At 39.7% G+C, this 26,243-nt stretch overlaps 1 protein-coding gene across 1 annotated transcript; it reads left to right on the forward strand.

Annotated features, from left to right (window-relative positions):
• Positions 1-13,066: 13,066 nt before the first annotated feature.
• On the forward strand, positions 13,067-25,785 carry LOC126599079 (dephospho-CoA kinase-like). The gene is made up of 2 exons (XM_050265434.1): positions 13,067-13,289; positions 25,520-25,785. Exons 1-2 carry the CDS (start codon positions 13,067-13,069, stop codon positions 25,783-25,785), a joined length of 489 nt encoding a protein of 162 aa, XP_050121391.1.
• The last annotated feature ends 458 nt before the right edge of the window (positions 25,786-26,243 follow it).

A 26,243-nucleotide genomic window follows, 5' to 3' on the forward strand; every position in this document is an offset into this window, starting at 1 on the left:
ATGATGAGCTTTCTCCAAAGACTACAAAAGCCCATGCGCTCCATAACCGAATCCAAGAAGTCCCATTCCACCCTATCGTAAGCTTTTTGCATATCAATTTTAATACCCATTTCAAACTTGTGTTTCGATTTGCACCCTTTTAGAAAATGAAAAACCTCATGGGCTATCCCGATATTTTCTTGAATTTGTCGACCCATCACAAACGCATTCTGAGAGGGAGAAATTAGCATTGGCATAATAGCTTTCAGTCTGTTTGCTAGAACTTTGGAAAGGACCTTATAAGAATAATTGCAAAGACTTATAGGCCTAAAGTGAGACATAGACTCTGGATTCTGAACCTTGGGGATCAACATAATATGGGTACTATTGAGCATCGTCGGGCTAATCGAATCATGAATTAGGGTCTGAATTAAATTGTTGACATCCGCCTCAATATTAGCCCAGAAAGATTAGTAGAAAATCCCCTGAAAACCATCCGGACCCGGAGCCTTGAATCCCCCCATTTGAAAAGCCGCAATCTTAATTTCCTCCAAAGAAACTGATGCCATGAGAGTCAAGTTCATGTCCTCTGTAATTCCTGGATTAACACAGTCCAACAGATTGCCCCAATCCCTAAGCCATCCCGATTTGAATAGATTGAGGAAATGAGCATCCACCAGTTGACGAATATGGATGTGGTTCTCCACCCAAGTACCATCACCATCCTTTATCTTCAAAACTTTGTTCCTTCTGCGTCTTTGTAAAATGGACTGATGGAAGAAAGTAGTGTTAGCATCTCCCTCCCTTAACCACTTCACCCTAGACCTCTGATGCTAGAGGCTTTCCTCCTGAGCCCTCAATTCATCGAGAATTTTGGACTTCTCTTTAATCATCTTCACATTTTTTCCCCAATTCATTTGAAGTTCTCCCAAATGATCGAGTAATTCCTCAATCTATCTTTCCCTCTGTTTAAACTTCATTCTGCTCCACTTGATCAACTGAGAGCGACAATCATCAATTTTCTTAACCCATCTCCCCTGGACCTCCCCTTCAAGCTGCCGATCCCAGCAACTTCTCACCAAATTCTTACACTCTTCCTCCCTGACCCAGAAAGCTTCAAAACGAAATAATTTTCTTTACCTCCTCCCTTCCAACTCCGTCTTGATGATAATCGGGCAGTGATCAAACCCCAAGACCACCCCGTGAATAGCAGTGGAGTTAGGCCACAAGCTCAGCCATTGATTATTTACCAAGCCCCTATCTAAGCGTTCCTCCACCAGACTGCCATTCATCCAACCCCAGAATTCTGCTTTTTTTCCTCTATAAGCAGTACCGTAAATACCAGTAACTCGAACCCAAAGATTGGAATCACAATCCCTCACAATAGCATCTATCACATTCTTGGATGAGAACATAACATGCACTTCCATTGAATCATCCCACCACAAACTGAGACCGCCCGCCCTTCCAACTGGAGACACATTAAACCCCTTGGAAAAACCCATACGTCGCCGCACTCCATCTATTATATGATCTTTCATCTTAGTTTCAGATAAAAAAATCATAGAGGGTTTCAAGTTCCTTATTTGCCTATGAGGGGCCCAAACTACCGTGTCCGACCCAAGTCCACGGCAGTTTTAATAGATAAATCATGGCGATCTTGCGGCTGTTGAGGGCCAGCCGCCACCACCCCGAGCCAAACTGCCCGCTTGTTTTCCGAGGAGCTCACTCATTTCGTCTTTTGATGTCTCTTCCAAGTACTCCCATATCTCATGGAACTCTAGGGGGATTTCCTGCAAATTCTCATGCACATAGATTACACTTTCTACTATCAGACTTCTTTCCTTGATACTCATGGCCTTCATTTTCTCTGTCATCCTAATGTTTCTGCTTTCACGGCTTTCTGTACCCCTGACTTTCTTTTGCATGGATTAAAATGTCTCCATGATCTGTGGTTCCTTACCCCTTTTTTTGTCTGGTACCCTCCACTCTGGAATGAGTAGGAAAGCTCAGCTGACTGCTTTCACTGTGAGTACAAGCCGTATCCACATCATCATCATTTGGCAAGGTAGGCGCATCCGCAATAATTTCTTGTATGATAACCGAGTTCAGATCAGTCCCCGGCTGTTGCATAATAATATTCTGGAAAAAAGGATAGCAACTTGTCCCAGAGCCCTACAACGACTGCTTGATACGTTGTGGAATAGTCTAGTTGAGTTGTCCAGTGGTCCCCTGAGCACGAGATTTCCTATGCCATTTCTTCCTTTCACGGGGAAGTGTAACATTGTCTTCCCCTTGTTCCACTCTCAGAGCCTTGATCCCACTTGTTTGATTCCCCGCCGAGTCAGAAGCTTGAAACTTGCTATGAGAAGATGAAGATGCTTCCACTCTCACCGCACCAGCTTTTCTTCGGATTCCTGCTCCTACTGATAAGGGTCTTGAAGCCTTCACCACATCCCGAACTGGTGGTGCCTTTATCCACTCTCCAAAACCTGCTTCCCCACCTGTATTTGCCTCAAAAGTACATTCAAGATTGACATGATTTAGACGACCGCATCTATAACAGAAGTCTTGTAATATCTCATAACGGAACTCCACCCAGGTATCGCGGTTATTCTCCCTGCTCAGCCAACAACCATTTATTAATGGTTTAGCTGCATTAATCAAGATTCTTACCCTCAAGAAACCACGAGCCTTAGCCGGATCCTCCATTTGAATAAAGACCCCCACCTGTTTGGTCAACCTTCTAACATTTTCTAGAGAAATAAGGCAAAGAGGGATTCCTCTTATTTGAACCCAAAACGGGACATGCTCCAGCTCTAATTCCTCCAAAGCAAGCTCGGGGGGCCACATCTTAACAGAGAAATTCTTTTTCATTACTCCCCAAGGCACTTGGTCAAGAATTTTTGCTGCCACACTTTCATCCGGGACTGAGATAATAAAAGTGTTTTCTTTAACCCATTTAATCTCAATCTCTCCATAATCCTTCCAAGTTGCTTTGAGAATATTCCTGACTCCCCATTTGTTTAGAGCTTTGGATGCCAGTGCCGAGCCCACCAATTTCACCCCATGTTCCATTGCCGAAAGATCCATGGACTGTTCCAAGTGAATCACAAGCTCATCCACTCCTTCCTGTGCCATTTCTTTCCAACTTGGTTTTGTTGGTTGCCCCGTTTGCACCGCTGAGTACAACAAATACAAAGTAGATGCTTTCTCCAGGTATACTATAGAGGAAGTATTAGCCTTTTGCACCCCACATGCAATTTCTTTTATTTGTTGTAAACAAACTAAAAGAGCAATAAATATGGGTGGTTGGAAATACTTATAGCTGGTAGAAATTGAGTACTTTAAACCTTTACCTAATGTGGTTGTCAAACCTGTATTTTCATCTCGGACAATTAGCGTTTGAACCTCCTGTGACCATTTATTCCTTTCCCTTTTGTTAGAGTCAAAACCTCTGCGCTTCCCCATAGTGACGTAAAGCATGTAAGTACCATCCACCCCCCTCCCCCGAAGAAATAATTTCAGAATTGGGAAATTAAAGAGGTAGAAGAGCAATTACTAAGATGTCAGAATTGAGTAACCATCCCCACCCACCCAAGGGCATAAGTAAGCAGAAAAGACCCGAGAAGATAAATACAGCAGGTAGATGACAGTAATTGAAGAATTAAGGGCGAAAAGGGGCACGGGATAAAGAACCTCAACAGAGACTGACAGGGACCATCCCGCGGACACCAGAGGAGACCGAAAAGAAAGGAAGAATACGCAAGGAGAGAAAACCGGAAAGAAAGAGAAATGGGGCTCGAACTTACCAGAATTAGAAGAAAATAGGGCACGCACTTCGGCGGAGTCTCACAGAGGAGAAAGAGCTCTCACGGAGGAGAGAAAAACCTCGAGACTTTGATTTTTTTTGGTGTTCGTCCTTTATCTCAGAAAATGAGGACGGATGGGTTTCGTGTAGAAGAGTAATTTGCATGCAACAAGTTCAACATTATATGATGTCTCGATTCAATAATATCACGTCAATTTGATAAAACTTACAAATGAAATGACATTATTCGACTGGAGTGCAATGATAACAGCAAACTCGTTCCAAATAATTATTTCTCCTGATGTAGAGTTAGTGCGTTGCATAATTCTTACTTGTAATGTGTTTGTGTGTGTTATATTTTAATCAGTTCGTAAGTCTAATCACTAAAAAATTGGATCAACAGGCTTGGTAAATGGGTCATGTTTGCCGTATTTCGTGTATTATTTGTTATCTTAACGGGTCCTTAACAGGTCGGATCACTTTACCCAATAGGCACCCGACCCGTTATGACCGGTTACGAAAAATATTTTTTTTCTTAAATTTGCACATACTATATTGCCACATAAATATTACTTCAAAACCTAAAAACACATTTGTCGTTAAGTATTACATCCACACTCCAAAATAAGAGCTTGATAAAAAAGCACAAATACAATACTAGTCTACTACAAAATATCAAATGTGCAAGGATATGCAAAATGAAGGAGTTTTTCTTTTCAAGGTTGTGAAGCATTCCTCAGAAGTTAAAACTTTGCCAATGAAACTCAAAACTTGCATGTTACTCCTTTTACAATTGATCATCATGGAAAAATTGTATTGGAACTTTGGCTTGATCTATTGCCTTCAAGAGTTATGTTGATGATGTTTTCAATAAGGTTTTCCACATCAGAACTCTCTTCTACATAAACTAAGTATAAAAAATGAAACATTATAAATAATTCAAATTATGAGAAGTTTACCAAAATAATTATGAAAATAAATAAAACAATATTACTATACCATATAAAAATACAGGAGCTTTATATATAAAGACAAAAACTTTCACTATATTTCAAGGAACTCCACTAGTTTTTAAACATATTAAGGAGAGACAAAAACATAAAAACAATTAAAACCCAGCCCAAAAACATGAAAAACAATATTTAAAATAGAAAAAATTCATATAAAGTATACTTTTAATACTTAATTTCATATTGAGACAATACTTTTTAAAAGAAGAGACAAAAATAAATACATGTGAAAGATAACATCATTTACTTTAATTTCCTCTCGAGTTTAAGTTACAAAAATACCCTTTATCTTTTGCATTTTTCCACACTTCTTTCTCCTCTCCCTTCTCTCTCCTTTTTTTTTTCTTTGAACAAACTCTTATCTTTTTTTCTTTTCTTTCTCATGCTCCCCTCTGTCTCTCTCTCTGTCTCTCTCTGTCTCTCTCTCTCTCTCTCTCTCTCTCTCTCTCTTTTCTTTATTTCCCTTCCTTTTTCCCATTTCATCAATAAACAAACAAAAAATATCCATCCATACACCAATAAAATCACAATTTATGCATGTGCCTGATCAAGAAAACACGGTACGGTGAAGCACAAACCATTCTTGATGATTGGTCGCAAGGTCATCTTCATGAATTTAATGAGCTCCAGTAAAAAAATTTGAATTGAGGAGTTGTTGTAGGAGCTAGCTAGAGCAATGTTAACTTGTAAGTTTGTCTACCAATTCTTTATATTTAGAAAATAAAAATGTTTTTCTCGAGGAGCTTGACCACTTGATGAAGCACTAAAATCCTCTATGGTAGAGGAGACTTCCCATATTTGATGAGATTTCTTCATTTAGAAATGAGTTAGTTTGCTAATTTGTAGAGATTTTTAGATGTTGAAGCGGATCTTAATTTGAATTCTACTATAAGTTAGGAGGTCGGTACCAAATAGGTGATATCTGTACAAGAACAACAACATTGAAATTCATTTTTCTTAACTTTGATTAAATTATGGTAACAAAAATAGGGTGACATCTTTGTCGTTTTGAACTAACATATATAATTTTATTTCGTTAATTTGTAAAAAAGTATGCTTATTTTCTAGTTACTGAGCTTAAAGTGATCACTATAATTTATGTTTTGTTGCTTCTGTTTATTTGCTTTTAGGTTCAATATCTACTTATGAAACAAATAAATATTCATACGTGAGGATTAATGAAATAGAGCTTACTTTGTGTTTCAATTTTGTTGTATTTTCATTAGGTTGTATAGGGAGCTTTGTAAATGAATCTATTAAATGTGTTTCTTTTGGTTTGCAAAAATGGTCGAAGACGGGTTGATTTGATTCTACAAAAATAGTCTAGAATAGGTTTTGAACTAATTCTGCAAAAATAGTTGATGACAGGTTGAAATGATTCTGCAAAATAATCGAGGATGGGTTGAATTGATTCTACAAAATAGTCAATGACGAGTTGAATTGATTATGCAAAAATAGTCGATGATAGGTTGAACTGATTCTGCAAAATGGTCGAGAACATGTTGAACTTATTTTGCAAAAATAGTCGAGGACAAGTTGAACCGATTCTACAAAATGGCCGAGGACGAGTTGAACTTATTATGAAAAAATGGTTGAGGACGGGTTGAACTGATTCTACAAAATGGTCGAGGACGAGTTGAACTTATTCTGCAAAAATTGTCGAGGATGGGTTGAACTGATTTTGCAAAATATTCGAGGATGGGTTGAATTGATTCTGCAAAAATGGTCGAGGATAGGTTGAACTGATTTTGCAAAATGGTCGATGGCGGGTTGAACTGATTCTGTAAAAATAGTTGAGGACAAGTTGACTTGATTTTGCAAAAATACTTGAGGACGGGTTGAACTGATTATGAAAAAATGGTCGAGGATGAGTTGAATTGATTCTACAAAAATGATCGGGAACAGGTTGAATTGATTCTGCAAAAATAGTTGATGACGAGTTGAACTGATTCTGCATATAGTTTCAAAACTGATTCTGCAAAAATTGTCGATGATGGTTAAGCTTATGACATGTATTAATTTTGTTGGAGTTGTGAGGGTTGTGTTCAATAGCCCTCGATGATGGTTAAGTATGACTGGTATTATAAAACATTGTTTTCATGTTTTTGGGCTGAGCTTTAGTTATTTTTATGTTTTTGTCTCTTCTTGACATATTTAAAAACTAGTGGAGTTACTTGAAATATAGTGAAAGTTTTTGTCTCTATATATAAAACTCTCTTTAAAATATCAGCCATACTCCTAAGGCCTTATGGTTGTTAATAAAACCCAACCCTCATCACATCTCCAATAAAATTAATATGTGCCATAAATTCAACCCATTCTCGACTATTTCTGCAGAATCAACTTTGAAACTATTACTAGAATCAATTTAACCTGTCTTCAATCATTTTTGTAGAATAGTTCAATTTGTCATCGACTATTTTTACAGAATCAGATCAACTCGTCGTCGACCTTTTTTGCATAATCAGTTTAACCTGTCATCGACTATTTTTGTAGAATTAGTTCAACCAATCTTCGACCATTTTTGCATAATTAGTTCAACTCGTTCTCGACTATTTCTGAGAATCAGTCAACCGTGCATAATTAGTTCAACCTTTCTTTTACCATTTTTGTTGAATCAGTTCAACCTGCCATAAACCATTTTTGTAGTTGCAGTTCAATCTGCCATCATCCATTTTTGTAAAATTCGTATAACCCGTCGTTAACCATTTTTACAGAATCAGTTTAACTTGTCCTCGACCATTTTTTGCAGAATCATTTCAACCCGTCATCGACATTTTTTGCAAGATTAGTTCAATCTGTTTTTACAAAATCAGTTCACCTCGTCTTCGACCATTTTTATAGAATTAGTTTAATCTGTCGTCGACCATTTACGCATAATCGGTTCAACTGTTCGTCAACTATTTTTGGAGAATCAGTTCAACCTGTCTTCGACTACTTTTGCATAATCAATTTAATTTGTCATCGACCATTTTGTTGAATTAGTCAACCTGTGCAGAATCAGTTCAACCCATTGTCGACCATTTTTGCAGAATCAGTACAAGCCGTCTTCGACCATTTTTGCAGAATTAGTTCAACCCGTCCTCAACTAGTTTTGCAGAATCAGTTTAACATATGATAGAACTGTTAACCATAAAAGGACAACGTGTAGTCAATTACAACTTTTGGCAGTTTGAAGCAAAAGGTATAAGTCAAAGAATTACTTGTAGATTAGTCCATGTATGAAAAATTAAAATATAAAAAACAAGTCCAAGATCTTTCGAACAAGCATTGATTTGGGATCTGTAGCAAATTTTATGGCTGCTTGAAAAAGAAAAGTCTCTCATTAAAAGATCCAAAGTGAGCATTTGATTCATGAAAAGGATGATATCGACATAAGTATTTCTTCCTTTTTGGTTTTCTTAGAAACAAATCAGATGATATGAGCTTAGCAATCCAAATTAACAAACTTGATATACATACTAAACCATCCGACGAAAACCAAATCCTCGATGAAATGATATGAACATTCTCATTTATATGCAGATACAGAAGAAAAACAATTAAGGAATATAATCTAAGTAGATGCTCATTAGAAAAAGAATAAGTAATTTCTATGTGTATTTTTTCGCAAGGAAAAATCATGCATGTATTGGTCCTTCAACAGCATTCCAAAAATAAATTAATTGGAGGTTGTTTGTTACTCCTCGAGTCATTATCTGCTCCGTAGTATGATGTGTTAGAGTAAGAGATAGAATTGTTAGATACTACCATGGGTTACACTTGTATTGGTGACTCTAGAAGTTAGTTACGTGTGGTTGTATTTATAAAGACAAATGATGTAATAATTGTTTATATATATTGAATATTTAGTTTCCCTTTCTACTCTCTCTAGCTTTCTCTGTATTTTACCATTGTTTAATCTCAAAGTTATCATGGTATCTTGGCCTGCCATGGTTAACACCCTTACTTGATGATTCATGTGCTTCCACTCACCTTTGTTATTTCGGTTGCTGTTGGTGTTATTTCCGCCGGACGTCGATTGTTTCCGGCAATTGTCGGTGTCGCAAACCCTAGATTTTGGGGTTTTTGAGCAAGTTGGTGGAATTCTTCTTTGTTGGTCGCTCGTTTCTTCATCGGTGCCTAGGGCTTTGATTGCCGATGCTTGCGTATGCAACTGATTGCATTTCTATTGCTGCAATTGAGGTGTTTTCTTTTGATTTCTCATTCTACTTCGATTCAATGTTGTTTCTTGATCGTTCTTGGGTAATTGCTTGATTCTTGGTAGTTATTGTTGCTTGATTTGCTGTTTCTGTTGAATTATTGAGTAAAGAAGTGTGTTCGAGTGATTACTTACTGTCGAAGACAAGTATTGTGTTTCTTAATTTTCTTGCTTCACTTAAGAAACGTTGATTTCTGTTGGTTAATCATGGTTACTACTGCACAACTAGCTCTTACATAGTCTCCAATTTCTTCACTAATATCAAGTATTGGAAACACGGTCACTGTGAAGTTGGATGATTCTAACTATGTTACATGGAATTTTCAGATAGAACTGTTACTAGAAGGGAATGAAATTATTGGATTTATTAATGGCTCTATTCCTTGTCCTGAGCAATATGATGAGTCGGTAGTTCATAACTCTCCATTGATTGATGCTTATAAAGTGTGGAAAATACATGATAAGGCTCTTATGACATTGATTACTGCAACACTCTCTACTACTGCCTTTTAATGTGTCATTAGGTGTCAGAGTTCAAAGGAAATGTGGACTAATCTTAAGGAAAGATTTACTAATATGACTCGTACTAACATTGTTCAAATAAAGATTGATCTGCAAAATATTAAGAAAGGACCAGAATCCATTGATATGTACTTATAGTGAATTAAAGATTGTAGGGATCAATTAGTTGCAGCTAGTGTCGTCATTTCCGATGAAGATATTGTCATTATCGTTCTGAGAGGCTTACTTACAGAATACAATACTATTAAAGCTGTCATTCAAGGGAGAGAGAATTTGGTTTCACTTAAAGAACTTAGATCTCAGCTAAAGGCAGAAGAGTCTACTTTAGAAGAAGTTCTTAAACAACCATCTTTAACCAGCTATGTTTGCACATACTTCTCCCTCAGCTTATGAAGTTGGTGCATCTTCAAATTCCAAGTCTCCAACTGGCAATGTTGGTATTGGAGTATCTGCTTCTTCATTCCCAGCTATACCATAGTTTCAGCAACTGCCATTTCCTTCTACCAATGGTCTTGTTGCATTGGTTTCGCAGACTGGTTCTAGGACTTATAACAACTTCAGGGGGAATAATTACAGGTCCAAGGGTAAAGGGAAAAAGTTGAATGTTGGTTATCAATCTTCTGTGTATCAGGGTTTTGCACAACCTTATATTCAATCTTAGTCTCAATTTCAGAAGTTGGAGCTCAAATGGCTTCAGGCCAATCTTTTCAACCACTCCATATCCCACATTAGAAACTGTTATTGGTGCTAATGGTGAAGGTTTGCATAATTCACATATTGGTCAAGCTAGTTTCTTTACTTCTTCTCATAAGTTTGAGTTAAAGTCTGTTTTGTATGTTCCACAACTATCCCAACACTTATTGTCCATGTATCAATTGTGTAAAGACAACAATTGTAGGTGTATAGTTAATGATTTTTTTGTGTGTATACATGACAAGGTCACCAACAAGGTTCTATATCAAGGACTAAGTAACCAAGCTATCTATCCACTTCCTACTTTCAAACAACCAAAGATCACTCCGGCAACATATATTGGACAGAAAATAAATGCATCTCTTTGGCATTGCAGATTGGGTCATCCAACCAATTTTGTAACTCAGATAGCTCTTAGTAAGTCAGCTATTAAATTTCCCTGTAATTCCATACCTCAAACTTGTACTGCTTGATTGCAAGGCAAGTTCACCAAATTACCTTTACCTTTAGTAGCTTCTAAGTCTCTGGTTCCCTTTGAAGTCATTCATATAGATATGTGGGGTCCCTCTCTTACTATGTCTAAAGAAGGGTACAACTATTATGTGTCTTTTATCGATGAATGTACAAGATATACATGGATTTTTCCCATAAGTAATAAAGCGGTTGTTTTTGGAATATTTGTGCAATTTCATGCATATATTCAAAATCATTTTTCTACCTATGTCAAAATCTTATAGAGTGATGGTGGGGGAGAATACATTAGCACTGCTTTTCAAAATTTCCTCAAAGTCAAAGGTATTTTACATCAAAAGTTCTGTCCATACACCCCTGAGCAGAATACTTTAGCCGAAACAAAAAAATAGGCATCTTGTTGAAACTGCTATCACATTACTTCAAAAAGCCTTTCTTTCACTTAAGTTTTGGTTTCATGTTTGTGCAACAACTGCTTATCTGATTAATAGAATGCCTACCTCTATTTTGATTATTGCACTAAATTAGAAATTGGCGAACATGAAGTCCAAGAAACACTAAAGTTTCATGATGAGAAGTAATGGGTGTGGATGGAAATTTCTTCCTCCTTGATCTTGGACAATTTTGCACATGCAAAACAACTAGCACCTTAGGTTAAGGCCAAAAGCTTCACGCGCCCACGATGAATGGGGGGAGCTTTGGCCGAAGAACCTCCGATGCCAAAGTTAGAATTTAGAGCGAAAGAGTGTTTAGAGAATTTTGGGATTTTTGCCAAAGTGTTGGAATGGCTTTTTGGTGAGAATGGGATCGCTTTTATAGGGATAGGAAGTGGCCGGCCTACCTAGGGTTTTTGGGTTTAATTTAGGTTTAATTAGTCAATTTATTTGGCTAATTAAACCCTAAAGAATAAATTGGTGGTTACAAAATTGATTATTTGTATAAATGGGGTAATAAAATGGAGAAAAGTGAAAAAGGTTAGGAAAAGGGAGGTGGCCGGCTTCTTAGTAGTTTTAGGTGTGAATGTGTGTTTTAATTGATAATTAAGGGATTGATTATGTAATTAATCCCTTAATTAATCAACTTTTTAGGGAATATGAAAGGAAAATATTATTTAGCTAATTGATTAGCTAAATAATGGAATACAAAATATATAGAATAAATTAGGTTTTAGGAATTACCTTATAGAAAGGATTTGATGAAATAGGCTTTAAATTGTTACCTATTTTGGGCACTTTTGACTTGGTTGAGGATGATTGTTTGCCGCTCGCATGTAGGAATCTTGGTATGCCTCAAGGGTATTTTTGTCCCTTTTTACCCAAAAATCCACGTGTTACCTTGTGATTATTTTTGGCTCCACAAATGCCCCGACACCTGTTGGGCTGCTCGCAGGAAAGGGCAGTAGGTGTAAAGATCTTCTTGCTTTAGGAAACTTAAGACTACTTCCTATTTTGATGTTGATTCTATCTTTAATAGGGAATTAGATCCTTCTAGGAAAGGGAAATAAATTTCTCTCAAAGCTTATTTAAGTCCACCTTAAGTGGGTTATTAAATCAACTTTGGAAAGCGATTTATTCTACCCTACAAGAGAGAGATAGCTTAGAGGATATTTGTTCCCCTACCTCTAGCAATCTTCTACATCTTGCCCGTGCAAAGGATCGTCTTTTGTTGCTTTCTTCGTCTTTTTCGTGCCGCACTGAGGCAAGAAAAAAAATAATTTTCCTTGTCTTCTTCTTGGATGGTGCTACCGCGGGGCATCCGTCGAGGTGATACGGCATGTCGGCTGGCATAGGCCAGGAGTCAGCTCGGCATGGGCCGATAAGGTATTGTGGCAGAGACCACTGTTTTAAGCTGCTCGACTTGGCTAGAACCAAAGGCAGCTTGTGTGGTTGGGGCACCGCGGATTGTGGCGCTGGGGCACAGTACTAGGCGAGTCACATGGCTATGTCTTTTTACGTTTTTGGACATGACGCAAGCTAGGCCGGTGATTGAGAAAAATGAAGAGGTTGCGGGCCTCATGAGTTGCTGGAATGTTGGGGTGAACTCCCCTGCTAGGTACCACGAATGGCATTGGCTACTTTAACTCTCTTCGTCAGGAGAAACGTGGGCTGCTCCCAAAAGATGAGGTGAATAGGATCAAGGTGGATGCATTGGCTTGTCCAATCACTGTCGTGGATCCTGCTGCAAATGAAGGTGGGAAAAGGGATATTCTCTACCTGCTCAAGAGATGCTAGCTGAGAAAAAACCAAAGACTTCTTCGCTGCTCGTGTGGGTTCGCCGACTACCTCCAGGCTTGTGATTGACTTGACTTTTTCCAAGGGGACGAAAAATGAGGCTACTAGATCTGAGCATGTGGCGCCTGCCATGTCAAGAATGGCTGGTATGATTGCTGATAGGATTGTTCAGCATAAAGGTCCTGTCATGCCCCTAGTGTCGAATTTTGTACCAAGATGTCTATTGGGAGCTAAGTCCGGTTCATCTTTGGAGAGGCTTGCTATTATGAAGAGCGATAAGGTGTACTCTGCTACTAAAGTGGCGTCAAGGCTCATTCCTTATACTGCTGAGACTGATTCGCCTGCTGGGAATGAGAAGACTGCTCGCGTAGGTAGCTGTGAGAAATCCACTAAGCCTGCTTCTGGGGAGGCTGCTAAGATCTATGTGCTTTTGAAACTAGATCTCTTGAAAACATGGACGTTTGTGCCAAGTTTGTTGATGGCGTCGGAAAGGTTGTTTGCCCAAGCTCATTTGCGAATCATATGGCATAATATAGAATGACTGCTCTGCTTGCTATGATGCAGATATAGCAAGGCTGCTAAGGAGATGGCAAAATACTATGGCAAATTCTGAGCTCGTTGCCTTGAAGGGGTCTAATATTCTGCCCCCACTTCTTTGTAGCTTGAGACCGCTCGCCAAGAGATCTTGACGTGATCCAAGTTAAGCATGAAAGTGCAGAGAAGGAGATCGGATGTCACATACCTTAGATTCAAGATCTTAAGCATGTCATTTCTGAGCTTCGTTCTGCTGGAAAGGATGAAGAGTTGATTGCTGCTTATAACCAAGTGATCCACTTCAAGAGAATCATCGATAGGTTTGAACCCCAAATGTTGGAACTTCAAGGTGTACTGAAAGCCTGAAGAAGGAAGTGGATGAGATGTAGAGCATCCATGTTGGTCTGCTCGAGAAGGATGAACAGCTAAAAGGTGAAAAGGCTATGCTCGGGGTTTCGAGACATTCTCTATTTCTCCGGAAGACTTGGTTGATTTTACTTTTGAGGCTTCCATTAGTGAAGTAGTTGGAGAAGTTAGTGCCTAGGCTGGGGCAGCCGAGGGTGAAACATGGGATGATACCGCTGCTAAGAGTGTCGCGGCTGCTGAAGGTGTGGTGACCGAGTAGTCGTGGGATGTTCAAGCTGCTATAGTCTTCTAGGTAGCCTGTAGGATTTTATTTGTTTTTCCTTGTAGCTCTTGTTTTGCTTGAACTCCTTCGGCATTTGCTAGTTGTTTATAAACATGTTTTCCTTTACTTTTCTTCATCTTCGCTTATTTTGTTCATGCCCTAACGTTTATACTTGATAGACCAGTGGCAGGCATGCTACTTTTTTTATAAGCCTATGCAGCCGTTGGTGTTGGTGTAGAACTTTGCAAAGTTGTTAGCCATAAGGTTGGCAGTCGGATGCCTTACTTACAAAAGCAGACAAGTCTGCGTAACCACTAGGCTGTTAACCTTGGCTTTCTCCAATTCCGTAGGTTGCGTAGCAAGTATCACAACACTTTAAGACTTGGTGTAGGTTGTTCCGCGCTTGGCAGAGGTGAAGCTTATCGACTACGTAGCATGTCGGCAGTGGATAAAACTTCGTATATGCGCGCTAGCTTGTTTAACCTTTCACAAGAATATGCGGTTGTATAAGTCTAGCGCGGCTTTACTGCTCGAAGGGTAAGCGGTAGGCAATCTTCCAGAATCCGTAGGCTACCTTAGTGTACTCGGTAATAGCTTTAGGGTTCCAAGGCAGCCGTCTGTAGGGCGTACTGCGTAATGTGCCCCCTCCGTCTCTAGGGCCCGTTTCCCCACGGATTAGGCCAAGAGACCAAAAATCTTTCAGTTAGCTAAGTCTTGACAAAGACCATTGTGGCTACTTCTAGGAATCCCAGCACAAGCCATCATGCATCTAGTTATACTAGGGCAGCCAGGCTCATCCACGTCTGGATATTCGGAGTGTAAAGTTTATCCTCCCGTCTTGGAAAGCTGACCCATATGGGTGTCAAGGAATTGGTTTACCCTCTCGAACTGGAAAGCAATTAGTTTACCTTCTCGCACTGGAGAGCATGGTTGGTCCCTCCGGGGCGCAATTCCTGCGATGAGTCCCTAAGTAAGGCGCAGTCTTCTTTTAAAGTGCAGAAGTGATCAGTTGTTGTAATTATGCAGCCGAGCCAATTTGTGATTACTTCTGAATCCTCATTGAAAAAATGAGTGAAACGAACGAGAACTTAGCTGTAAAGTAGAAACTGCATAATAATTGGATAGTTCTCAGCTTGTGAGGTGGTGCCCGTCGAGCTTCTTGAGTCTTCAGGTTTTAATGTAGCGGAAGGTCACACATGGTACTTCTTTAGATTGTAGGCCATCCATTGATTTTCGATCTTTTTGTTGTTTCATGGTGGCGAAGGTGTAATTACTCTTGCCGCCTTCTCTACTGATCTTGTACAGACCTTCCCAGATGAGATTCATCTTTTTGGAGCCTTCTCTGCTGGCAGTGATGAATGCCTTAAGACTAGATCTTTGGGCTGGAATTGTCGGATCTTGGCCATTTTGTTGTAGCTGGAGAGGAATTGATGCTGGTAAGCTGCGATGCGGGTGATAGTCTACTCGCACTTCTCTTCTGCCAGATTTAAGCTTGTGGCTATCTCCTTTCGGTTGCTCGTCTTTTGGTGGTGCAATATGCCCATAGATATCCTTGGAGTTTGTCTGGCCATTTTCTTTTCTTATTGGTGAGGGATTTCTTGTGGCAGTCGAGGATCATCTTAGTGGATGCTTTGGCCCGCCTATTGCCTTGAGGATATCTTGGCGTAGACATGTGCTGCTTGATGCCATATTTTTGGAAGAACTTCGCCAAATCTTTGCCCACGAATTGCAGGCCATTATTGGTGACGATAAATTAAGGGATGCCAAATCGGCAAATGATGCTCCTTCATATGAAGCGCTCTATATCCGTCTGAACCATGATCGTTATGGGCTCTGCTTCTACTTATTTGGTGAAGTAGTCGGTTGCCACGATCATCATGCCTTTGTCCCTAGTAGTATGGCTGGTGATTAGTTAGGACTCGGAATGAATTGAAAGCTTTTTCACCACCAAGTCTTTTGTCATTCGAAGCCCTGCTAGCGAGGCTTCGTACTCTGCTTCGTTGTTATATGCTTTGAAGATTAGAGTGATCGCTTGCTCGAGCATTGAAATGTCTGGGGTGGCAAGAACCATGACTGTTTACGAGCCTTCGTAGTTGGATGCACCGTCTACATGCAAACGCCATAAATCTCCATTGAGGGAGCTGGTGTGGCTAAAGTGTGCTCGACTACCTTTGGGGCGTCGTTGGGCTGCTCTGTTGCATTGTCAAGGCTAGGCTTGAATGCGCGATAGGGAGCTGTGGAGCTGGGGCCATGTTACATGTAGCAGGAGATGCTCAACTTCCGGTATTAGGCCACTCTAGAGCTGAATAATGGAGTAAGGGTCGGCTAGGGCCGTGTGACGCGTAGCATGAGGTAGTGTTCGACTGCCAGTACATGTTGCTCTTACGTAGAATCTTCTGGGGTGACGAGGATAAAACCAACTTTTGAGTGTTCCTTCTAGTGTTCGTTTGCTCTTGGCGTCTTTTTTGGGCCGAGTTGTTGCGTTCGTCAGAAAACTTTGCATCTGCCAGGGTCTACGCCTTTATCGTTACGGGTTTGGATTCGGCAGAATAGTGCGTCATGATGATGACTGCGTGCGTTTGAAAGTAAAACTTAATCTTTAGGGTACTTCTTTAAACATGCGAATAAGTCCTCTGCTGCTTCTAGGGAAGTGATGTCGGGTACTTCTTCAAGTCCTTGAATGTGCATTGGTGAGCTTCATCCCAAAGTGCATGTTTTTCGCCAAAGAAAAAGAGTCTGCCAGAGTTAGATCTTCTTTCATGATTAATTTTTCGAATAGCGGGTAGTCTGCTGGAAGGCCTGTTTGGAAGGCTGCTCTAGCTATTGAGTCGTTGCATCCAACGATCCTTGTCTTCTCTGCTTTGAATCTCCTCACATAGTCACGAAGTGACTCCTTTGGGTTCTTCTTGACGTTAAACAAATTATCGGACTTCTTTTTGATCGAGCGATGGATGAATATTCTTTGGTGAAAACCAAAGAAAGTTCGTAGAAATTCCGGATGGATTGTGGCGGTAGGGTGTAGAACCAATCTTGTGCCTCGCCTTGTAAAGTGGTGGCGAATATCTTGCACATGAGATCATCGTTGTTTCGATAAAGGATCATTGCACTTCGGTAGTGCTTTAAGTGTCTCTCCGGGTCTTCATCCCCTTTGAAAGATGTGAAATGTGGCATGTTGAACTCACGTGGAGGCTTTGCCTGCTCGATCTTGTCCGTGAAGGGTGACCTACTTATGTTGGTCATGTTCTGTTGTAGTGCCTCGTCGGTGACCTCGTTGCGTTGGAAATCGTGCAATCGCTTAGTCAAGAGTCTCTATACTTTTTCCTGAATTTGCCTTTGTTAGGGTATCAGAGCTCTCGGCTGCCCTCAGCCATGACTTGCTGGTCTAGGTTGCTTTTTCATGTGTTTGGCTCGTCTATACTGTGATGCAGTGCATGTGGTGTGTTCTTAGCAGGCGAGCGAGTTCTTCGCAGGCTGCTGGTTGAACTTGAGCTGGATTGAGTGATTGGTTCTCTCCGTCCGTCGTGCTGCCTACTCCGATGTGAGGTGGAGGATGCTCCTTGCGGGCTTAGCCGCGAATGAACACTTTGCCCGGAAGGTTGCTCATGTTGACTACCGGAGTATGACCCCAACCATGAATGTATGCTCACCCGTAGGCCTAGTCGAGAGTGCACGCTTCTCCGTGTGCTAAGATAAGAGTATACGCTATCTCGGGAGCCCAATCGGGAGTGTACACTGCCTAAACGCTCGGCTCGTGACTGCTTACCGGGACGCTGCTGGAAAGGTTCGTCTGCCCTTGTCCTACTTCGGGATACCTCGTCCGGTGCACGTTGGTTCCTGGTGCATTGCAAAAGTTGATTCACCAAGGTTATCTGTTGTACAAGGGCGCTCATCAACTCTACGACTTGTCGAGACAAGTGTTGTTCGCCATTTGGATTGGAAAAGCTTGGAAGAAATGTTCCTCATTGGGCAGTGGAAGGGTGGTAGACTCCGGGCTCGAGATTTGAGTTGGAAAATGTCAAATCTGTGAAAAAATATGGTGAGAATGCCCCTGGCTTGATGGTAGGTCTGGATGGTTGAGATAGTCTTGGGCCGACTTGGGCTGCTTGGAAAGCCACGGGAGCAGACTGGGCCGCGGGAGCAGGCTGGGCCACGAGAGCAAGCTGGGCCATGAGAGTGGGTTGCTCGATGGGAGTAGGCTGGGCCACGAGAATGGGCTGCTCGTTAGGAGCAGGTTGGGCCACGAGAGCAAGATGGCCCATGAGAGTGGGTTGCTTGGCGGGAGCAGGCTGGGCCACGAGAGTGGGCTGCTCGGAGTGTGATGCACATGGGTGCGAAGCTTGGGCTCGGCTTTGCAACACATTGAGTTCGCGTTGGGCTTGAAGTGACATGGCTTGGGCCATGGCCTTGGTGTCGTGAGCCTTGGATAGCATAGCTTGGGCCGTGGTAGTGGTGCCATAAATCTCGCGCGGGTAGTGGTGACCGTGGTGGCCACCGCGGTGGTTGCCATGGTGGAGCCTCGTAGCGATGGTGCTGCTCCTATGATCACATTTAGCCTCGTGGATCGCTGTGGTCCCATTTCTTGAGTATTAGAATTTTCACTTGTGGAATTTTCTAAATTTCTAACCATTATATTTTTCTTATACGTTTTATCAAAGAACATTTGCAAATAAAAAATTCTAATAATAAAAACGTATGAAACAATATTCAAATGGACTAGAAAATAGAGAAAAACCTTTTTATGCGAGAGTCTTCTATGAGTATGGATCTCAACTCTCAATGAAAGCACCAATTTGTGGATCCAAATTTCTTTCTCCTTGATCTTGGACAATTTTGCACCTACAAACCAACTAGCACCTTAGGTTAAGGCCAAAAGCCTCACGCGCCCACAATGTATGGGAGAGCTTTGGCCGAAGAATCTCCAATGCCAAAATTAGAATTTAGAGAGAAAGAGTGTTTAGAGAATTTTGGGATTTTTACCAAAGTGTTGGAATGACTTTTTGGTGAGAATGTGATCACTTTTATAGGGATAGGAAGTGGCCAGCCTACCTAGGGTTTTTGGGTTTAATTAGGTTTAATTAGTCAATTTATTTGGCTAATTAAACCCTAAAGAATAAATTGGTGGTTACAAAATTGATTATTTGTATAAATAGGGTAATAAAATGGAGAAAAGTGAAAAAGGTTAGGAAAAGGGAGGTGGCCGGCTTCTTAGTAGTTTTAGGTGTGAATGGGTGTTTTAATTGATAATTAAGGGATTGATTAGGTAATTAATCCCATAATTAATCAATTTTTAGGGAATATGAAAGGAAAATATTATTTAGCTAATTGATTAGCTAAATAATGGAATACAAAATATATAGAATAAATTAGGTTTTAGGAATTACCTTATAGAAAGGATTTGATGAAATAGGCTTTAAATTGTTACCTATTTTGGACACTTTTGACTTGGTTGAGGATGATTGTCCGCCGCTCGCGCGTAGAAATCTTGGTATGCCTCAAGGGTATTTTTGTCCTCTTTTACCAAAAAATCCACGTGTCACCTTGTGATTATTTTTGGCTTCACAATGGGTAAATGGTTTTCTGATAGACAAATTTTTTTTCAACATTCATATGTAAGGCTCAAAAGTTGGACAGTTAAGATCATTGTAAAACATTGCGGAGAGCTCATTGTCTGCACAAGCAATGTAATCAACTAGTACACGTGGTAATGATATAATACTTTCTTTAGTTAAGTACCAAAAAAGAAGGCTATAATGAATAAAAATATCAAAATGGATTGTCTAGTTCGCTTTAAAACCTCAAAACTACACCGAAAACAAGCCAAACCTAACCAATTTAGATATTGTGATATATATGGATCAGCCGGTTTGATGCCCACACCTATCATGCACAAATAGACATACACACACCTATTATACACAAATAGACATACACACACCTATCATACACAAATAGACATACACGTACAAACAAATAAACCAACTGAGAGAGAGAGAGAGAGAGAGAGAGAGAGAGAGAGTTACGTACTTGGTGCAATCCATGGTATTAAAAATGGGAAAACTAAGATGTTGATTGCAATATAGGGGAATAAATTGGATGTGGGAGGGTATATAAGGAATGCCATAAGACATGTCCTCAATGCATTGACAGATAATACGTGGTGCGTTTTTCTCATCTGTTTTAGCCATCGCGTTCAACGCCCTCACAGAGCCACAACACGCCATTTGTATGTCGTCCACTCCGGTAATGAAACTGAAGCAGTTGTTGAATTCACGAATAACGATAGACATCACCACATAATTCTTGAGCAGTGGCTTGATGTGTTAGAATTCCTCTGTCCCACATCGACCACTGAGCTTGAGAACAAGCTCTTTAAATAGAATTACCTAATTTTAACTAATACCGAGGCCTTTTGTATTAAAACCCCACACTTGATGGATTGAGCAGGTGGCCAAGTGGGGACAGTATCTGTGTTGTTGGAGTGGGCCCATGGCCCGTCTACCTGAAATTTAAGATGGCATCAGAGCCAGGGGACGGGCCCGTACATCCACATGAATGGGTGGGTCCCCTTTGACCCTGCGCGAATGGGTGAGCCCCGACTTGGCTCCACGTAGGCTAAGAGATGCCACATGAATGGGTGGGTGGTGGGTCTCCATTGGCCCCGCACAAACGGGTGAGCCCCGGCTTGGCTACACGTGGTTGCCGATGTGTGGAACTCCACATGTGACCCATAAAATAGAGTCTCATGTGCGAGGGAGTGTTAGAATTCCTCTGTCCCACATCGGCCACAGAGCTTGAGAACAAGCCCTTTAAATAAAATTACCCCACTCTAACTAATACCGAGACATTTTGTATTAAAACCCCACACCTGATGGATTGAGCAGGTGGCACTCTAACTAATACTGAGACATTTTGTATTAAAACCCCACACCTAATGCATTGAGCACGTGGCCAAGTGGGGACAGTATCGATATTGTTGGAGTGGGCTCATGACCCGTCTACCTGAAATTTAAGATGATGACCCACAAACTAATAGATAGATGGCCATCGCACAAGCAAAAATGCGAGCCATCCAATACAAATTATTATTCACTATCCAAGCCAATTAATTGACATTTATAAGATACACACACACAATTATAGTAATGCTCTAGCGCTAACTAGTTAAAAACCAAATACGGAGGTAAGCATTCGTTAGTAATGTTAGGGAGACCAAATTTTGTAAACCAAATTTGCAAACCAAATGATGTGGTTGTAGATTTTTGGATTATTAATTAAGTATCGTTTAACGTGCTTATTTTTTATTCGTGATACATCATTTTGTTTGTAAATTTGGTTTAAAAATTTAGTCTCTCTAACGTTATCATTTAGTAGTTTAACTATTGTTTTGAACATTTTTTATTTTCATGATTGCCTTTTAGATAACCAAGTAGATTTTCAATTTCTGTGATTATTTTGAAGGGATGATTTTCCAGTGATACCCTAACAAAAAGGATACTGGGAGACCAAAATTTTAAACAAAATTTGCAAACCAAATGACGTTTTACCATAGAAAATAAGCAGGGTAATCAATACTTAAGTAATAATCTAATCATCAAGAACCACATCATTTAGTTTACAAATTAGGTTTAAAACATTTGGTTTTCTTAACATTATCCTAAAAAAAATCAGTTCAAATTATGATAAATATTATAAAGTGGATCCAAACAGGTGATTAGCTGATTAGCGTTTGAACTCGTGTAGATGAATATGCCAAATGTGGCATGCTTTGGGAGAAGAATGCGAGAGAGAGACATCAGAAACACACCTGATAATTTAGTTTGTTGATTGCTTTGCTACAAAAGGAATCATTATCATGCTTAATGAATGACTTAGTACTGGTTTGGTACTAAAAAATGGGTATAAAAAAAAGTTGAGCTTAAAAAAGTGTTTGGTAAACACTTAAAAATAGCTTATTTTCACATTTTTACGTGAAAAAAAGCTGAAAACATGAAGCAGGAAAAATAAATTTATTCTCACAGCACAGCAGAAACAATTTTTTTTTCTTTTCAAAGCACAACAATACCAAACCAATCTTTAGTTTTATACTTTGACAAAAAAAAAAAAAAGACTTAGTTTTATACTTTAAAATTAAGAGAATTTGTTGTAATCACGGCATGATTACATCTTACACTATGTTTGGATGAGAAAAATAAACTTAGAATTTGGATAAAAGTCAGAATTTGTAAATTGACATGCACCAATTCTCTTGTTTGGATTTATAAACATAGAAATTTAGAATTTCCGCTAGGAAAAAAAAACTTGGAATTTGGGACCTCCAATTTCCAAGTTTAAATTTCATGTAAATAGGTGTCATTTCCCAATTTCTATGATTGAGAGCTTAAAAATAAAAAATTCCATATTCAATTCCATTGTTCTTTTAGGTTAACGAAACAAGAAAATTCACAATTTCTAGAAAATAAAATATTGTCAATTCAATTTCCGTCATTTTAAAATTTCTTAGTAATCTTAAATTTCTTTTTCCAAACATAGTGTTAAAGTCTCCAAGACGTTGCAAAATCTTATCAACTTTGGCTTTTCCTTGAGGTTTCAATTTTATTTAATTAATAAACTCCGTATGCATCGTGATGGACAAGTGCAAAGAAAATGGTACATAACGAAAGTTGATAAAATTGAAACATTGATAAACTTGTAACGAAAGTTGATACATAATCTAGATGCATGGACAAGTGCAAAGAAAAGGATACACTCCTTTAGGGGGTTATATTCAATTAGGATTATGTGAGGTTATAAAGGAGTGTAAAAATTCATGGGTATTCAATTAAGATTTTAAATGAATCAATTAAATGCATGTTGTATTCAATTTAGATTTATAAAGAGTCAATCAAAATTTGGTGGTATTCAATCTAGATTTTTAGAGTGACTTTCCAAATCTGAGAGTCTTAAAAAAATCAGGGAATTTGTAGGATTCAATGAATTTGTTGATTTTGATGCATTCTAGGGTGTGAGGTATAAATATCAAAGGCGTTCACAAATCAGGCACCCCTCTCCATATTTCAATGTGATTCCTCATTGTCAAAGCATACCACAGAATATGAACTTCTTCTTCTTCAAAAGTCTCTTCTCCGGGTAATACACACACAATATGCTATGTCTCATACTGTAAATCTTTTGATTAGGGTTCTAATTATCGTGTTTATTTGTGAGTTTGCATTTTTTTTTTCTTTTTTTACTTACACCATGGATTATGTGGGTATTGGTTTATTTGAAGACACATTGAAATCGGAAGAACTATTGAAAATTGCAAGTTATTCCGATGGGTATTTCCAGACTCCAATAATTTGATAAATGTATTTGGCATGGAGGAACAACTTTTGGGAACAACTCAGTTGGATTGGGTGAAGACACTTATTCTGGAACATATCAAGTGGGAAAGAAATACAAGAGAAAAAAATACTAGTGTCGTAATAGAGGACTATGTTATTGATGGCAATACTGACACAAACGTGTAAAGTCAAGCTGTGGAAGATGACTACATTTTTCTTGGACACAAATTTGGAGCCTTCCATAACAAAACTCCCTCAAAGAATGAGACCTAGAATAGATTACGAAGCAAATAGTACCTCAGGTGAGACTGTCACTCTAGCAACTCTAATTGAAAAAAGTTTAAATTGGTATGGATTCAATTGAGGCAATTGCTAATAAAGTTTGAGGAATGCAAAGCCTAGTAGATAAAAGAGAGAGACAGGGAGATAGAAAAGAAAAACAATGACTTTTAGAATCCGTAATAAAAAAAAAAAACTACCTAATGACTATTAGACTCCTTAAAAATGCATTGAACTTCATAACAAATTCATACCAAATCTTTCAACAATTCACCGGATTTTATGTGAATCAATTAAAATCCATGAAATCCATGAGAGTTAATAATTACACAAAACTCTATTAGAATCCTAATTGATTACACCCTCCTAAGTGTTCTTGTTTCTTTATTCCCACTCTTTGATTTTTTTTTTGTTACAAAAAATGGGGCTAAAAACAAAAAAAAACTCAAACAAAACTAATAAATCTAGACCAGGACATTTTAAGTCAATCTTCACAAATAAAACTAACTGAACAACAACAAAGTATTAAATCTAAATCAAGATTATAGTTTGTTTGTACTATACTTAGGGCCTCCGTATTTAGACCTCGTATAAATACTCGGGGGACTCAAATGTAATTATGTAATAAATGAAGGGGCAAATATGTAATAAGTGAAGAGCCCTTATTCTATAAAAGGACTCCTCACTCTCCTCGTTAGGGGAAAGGCCAAGTTTAGGCCATGGGAAGAGAGAAAATAGGCTACAGAGCACACTGCCTCTAGCCTTTTTGTATATTCACCATTCAGAGTGAAACAATATCAACATCAGTGTGGACGTAGCCCAAACATTAGGATGAACCACGATACATCTTGTGTTCTTTACTTTCTTGCAGATTCACGGTCGATTTTACGTTGTTCCAAGACCCCTCCGGTTTTGTGCATCAACATTTGGCATCGTCTGTGGGAAACGACACGAAAAACTATGTCGGTTCTCTCTCAAATTTTCACCTCCGCCGTGAATCTACAAAAACCCAAGAGCCCAAAGCTTTCCCAGAAAACCCATGGACCACCTCCTCTTTCACTCAGTCTCTCTTTGAAACACACGGAAAACACCTTTCCTTTAAAAAAAAAGTACAAACAGAGAGAAACATCTAGAAGCGCAAGTCGCTCGACGATCTCATCTGGAGGCGCAAGGCGGAGAAGTCGGAAGCCGGAGGGCATCGCCGTGATGAGCGACAGATCCATCCAGAGAGAAACAAAGTCTGACAGATCCATCAGAGCCATCTACCAAGAGCAACCAAAACCTCACAAAGCTCGAAGCTTTCTCCAATGGCGTCCTGCAAAGTTATCTCTAAGTTATCCTTCCGATTACGACCCTTCATGAGCAATCTCGCCTGGGAACTCATGGAGGGGCTCGAAGAAAGATGAGACAGGCAGCAGCAACAACATACCGATAGCATCACTTTCTCCTCTCCTCTCTCTCTCCTCTGACGGACGAGACATGTAGCAGCAACAGCAACAACAACCAGCATCAAGTCAATCATTATCTCCCTGACAACGAAAACCACCACCACCTCGATGTTGAAGAAGAGCTGAGGCCCAAGAATTATAATCCTGGGCTGACTCACCATAAATTTGGGTCGACCCGGATCAGCCACCAGCACATACCGCGCCCCTGCTCTTCAAGTTTTCGGTGCCATCCGGCCACCATCCAGTTCGCCGCCTACTTGGTTCTCCTCTTCGTCGTCCGATCTTCAAAAGGTAGGCCACCCGCCACCCAATTGGGCGGATCAAAGTCAGAAAGTCTCATACCACCACCTGTTTCAAGCTTTTTTTCAAGTAGGATCAATTACTAACAGAAAGAGCAGAAAGAATAAGGATAGTGGGGTTGACAGGTGGAATTGCTTTCGGGAAGAGTACCTTCTCGAATTTCTTCAAGGAACATGGCACCCCAGTCATTGATGCCGACCTTATTGCTCGAGATGTGTTGAAGAAGGGCACTGGTGGCTGGAAAAAGGTTGTTTTTGGAGAGGACATTTTGCAACTTGATGGCGAAGTTGATAGGCCTAAATTGGGACAAATTGTGTTATCTAACCCCGAAAAGCACCAACTTCTTAACCGATAGACTCCTAGCTCCTTATATATCGTTTGGAATCTTTCGGGAAATTTTGAAGTTATGGATGAAGGGGTGTAAGGTTATTGTTCTTGATGTTCCTCTGTTGTTCGAGGCCAAGATGGACAAATGGACAAAGCCTATTATTGTTGTATAGGTTGATCCTGAAACGCAGTTCCGGAGACTCATTGGTGGCAAGTTCCGACCAGTGGAGTCTGTCTAGTAGTTGGAAGGAGCTGTCATCGTGAAAGTTGAAGTCTGGATGGTCATGGAGAGAGGCGAAGAAGTGTCATTGAAAACTTTTGAAGAACGAGGCCGCTCCTCTCCCATTTTCTACAGGAGAACATGCAGGAAATGGAGTGGGAAACAAAAGCAAAAGCAAAGCAAAAAAACAAAAGAAAAGCAGAAAGAAAAAGTAGAAAAAAGGGAAAAAGAAGGAAAGAAGAATATCTCATCCTCATCCTTCATGA

The sequence above is a fragment of the Malus sylvestris genome, chromosome 14, assembly GCF_916048215.2.
Source record: "Malus sylvestris chromosome 14, drMalSylv7.2, whole genome shotgun sequence".
In the NCBI taxonomy this organism is placed as follows: Eukaryota; Viridiplantae; Streptophyta; class Magnoliopsida; order Rosales; family Rosaceae; genus Malus; species Malus sylvestris.

Bases quoted from the DNA above. Each gene is read 5' to 3' on its own strand.
- LOC126599079 (XM_050265434.1), top strand. From the start codon at position 13,067: ATGATTGCTGATAGGATTGTTCAGCATAAAGGTCCTGTCATGCCCCTA. The intron at 13,290-25,519 runs GTAGCTGTGAGA...AATTACTAACAG, and splicing joins TGAGAAGACTGCTCGCGTAG to AAAGAGCAGAAAGAATAAGG.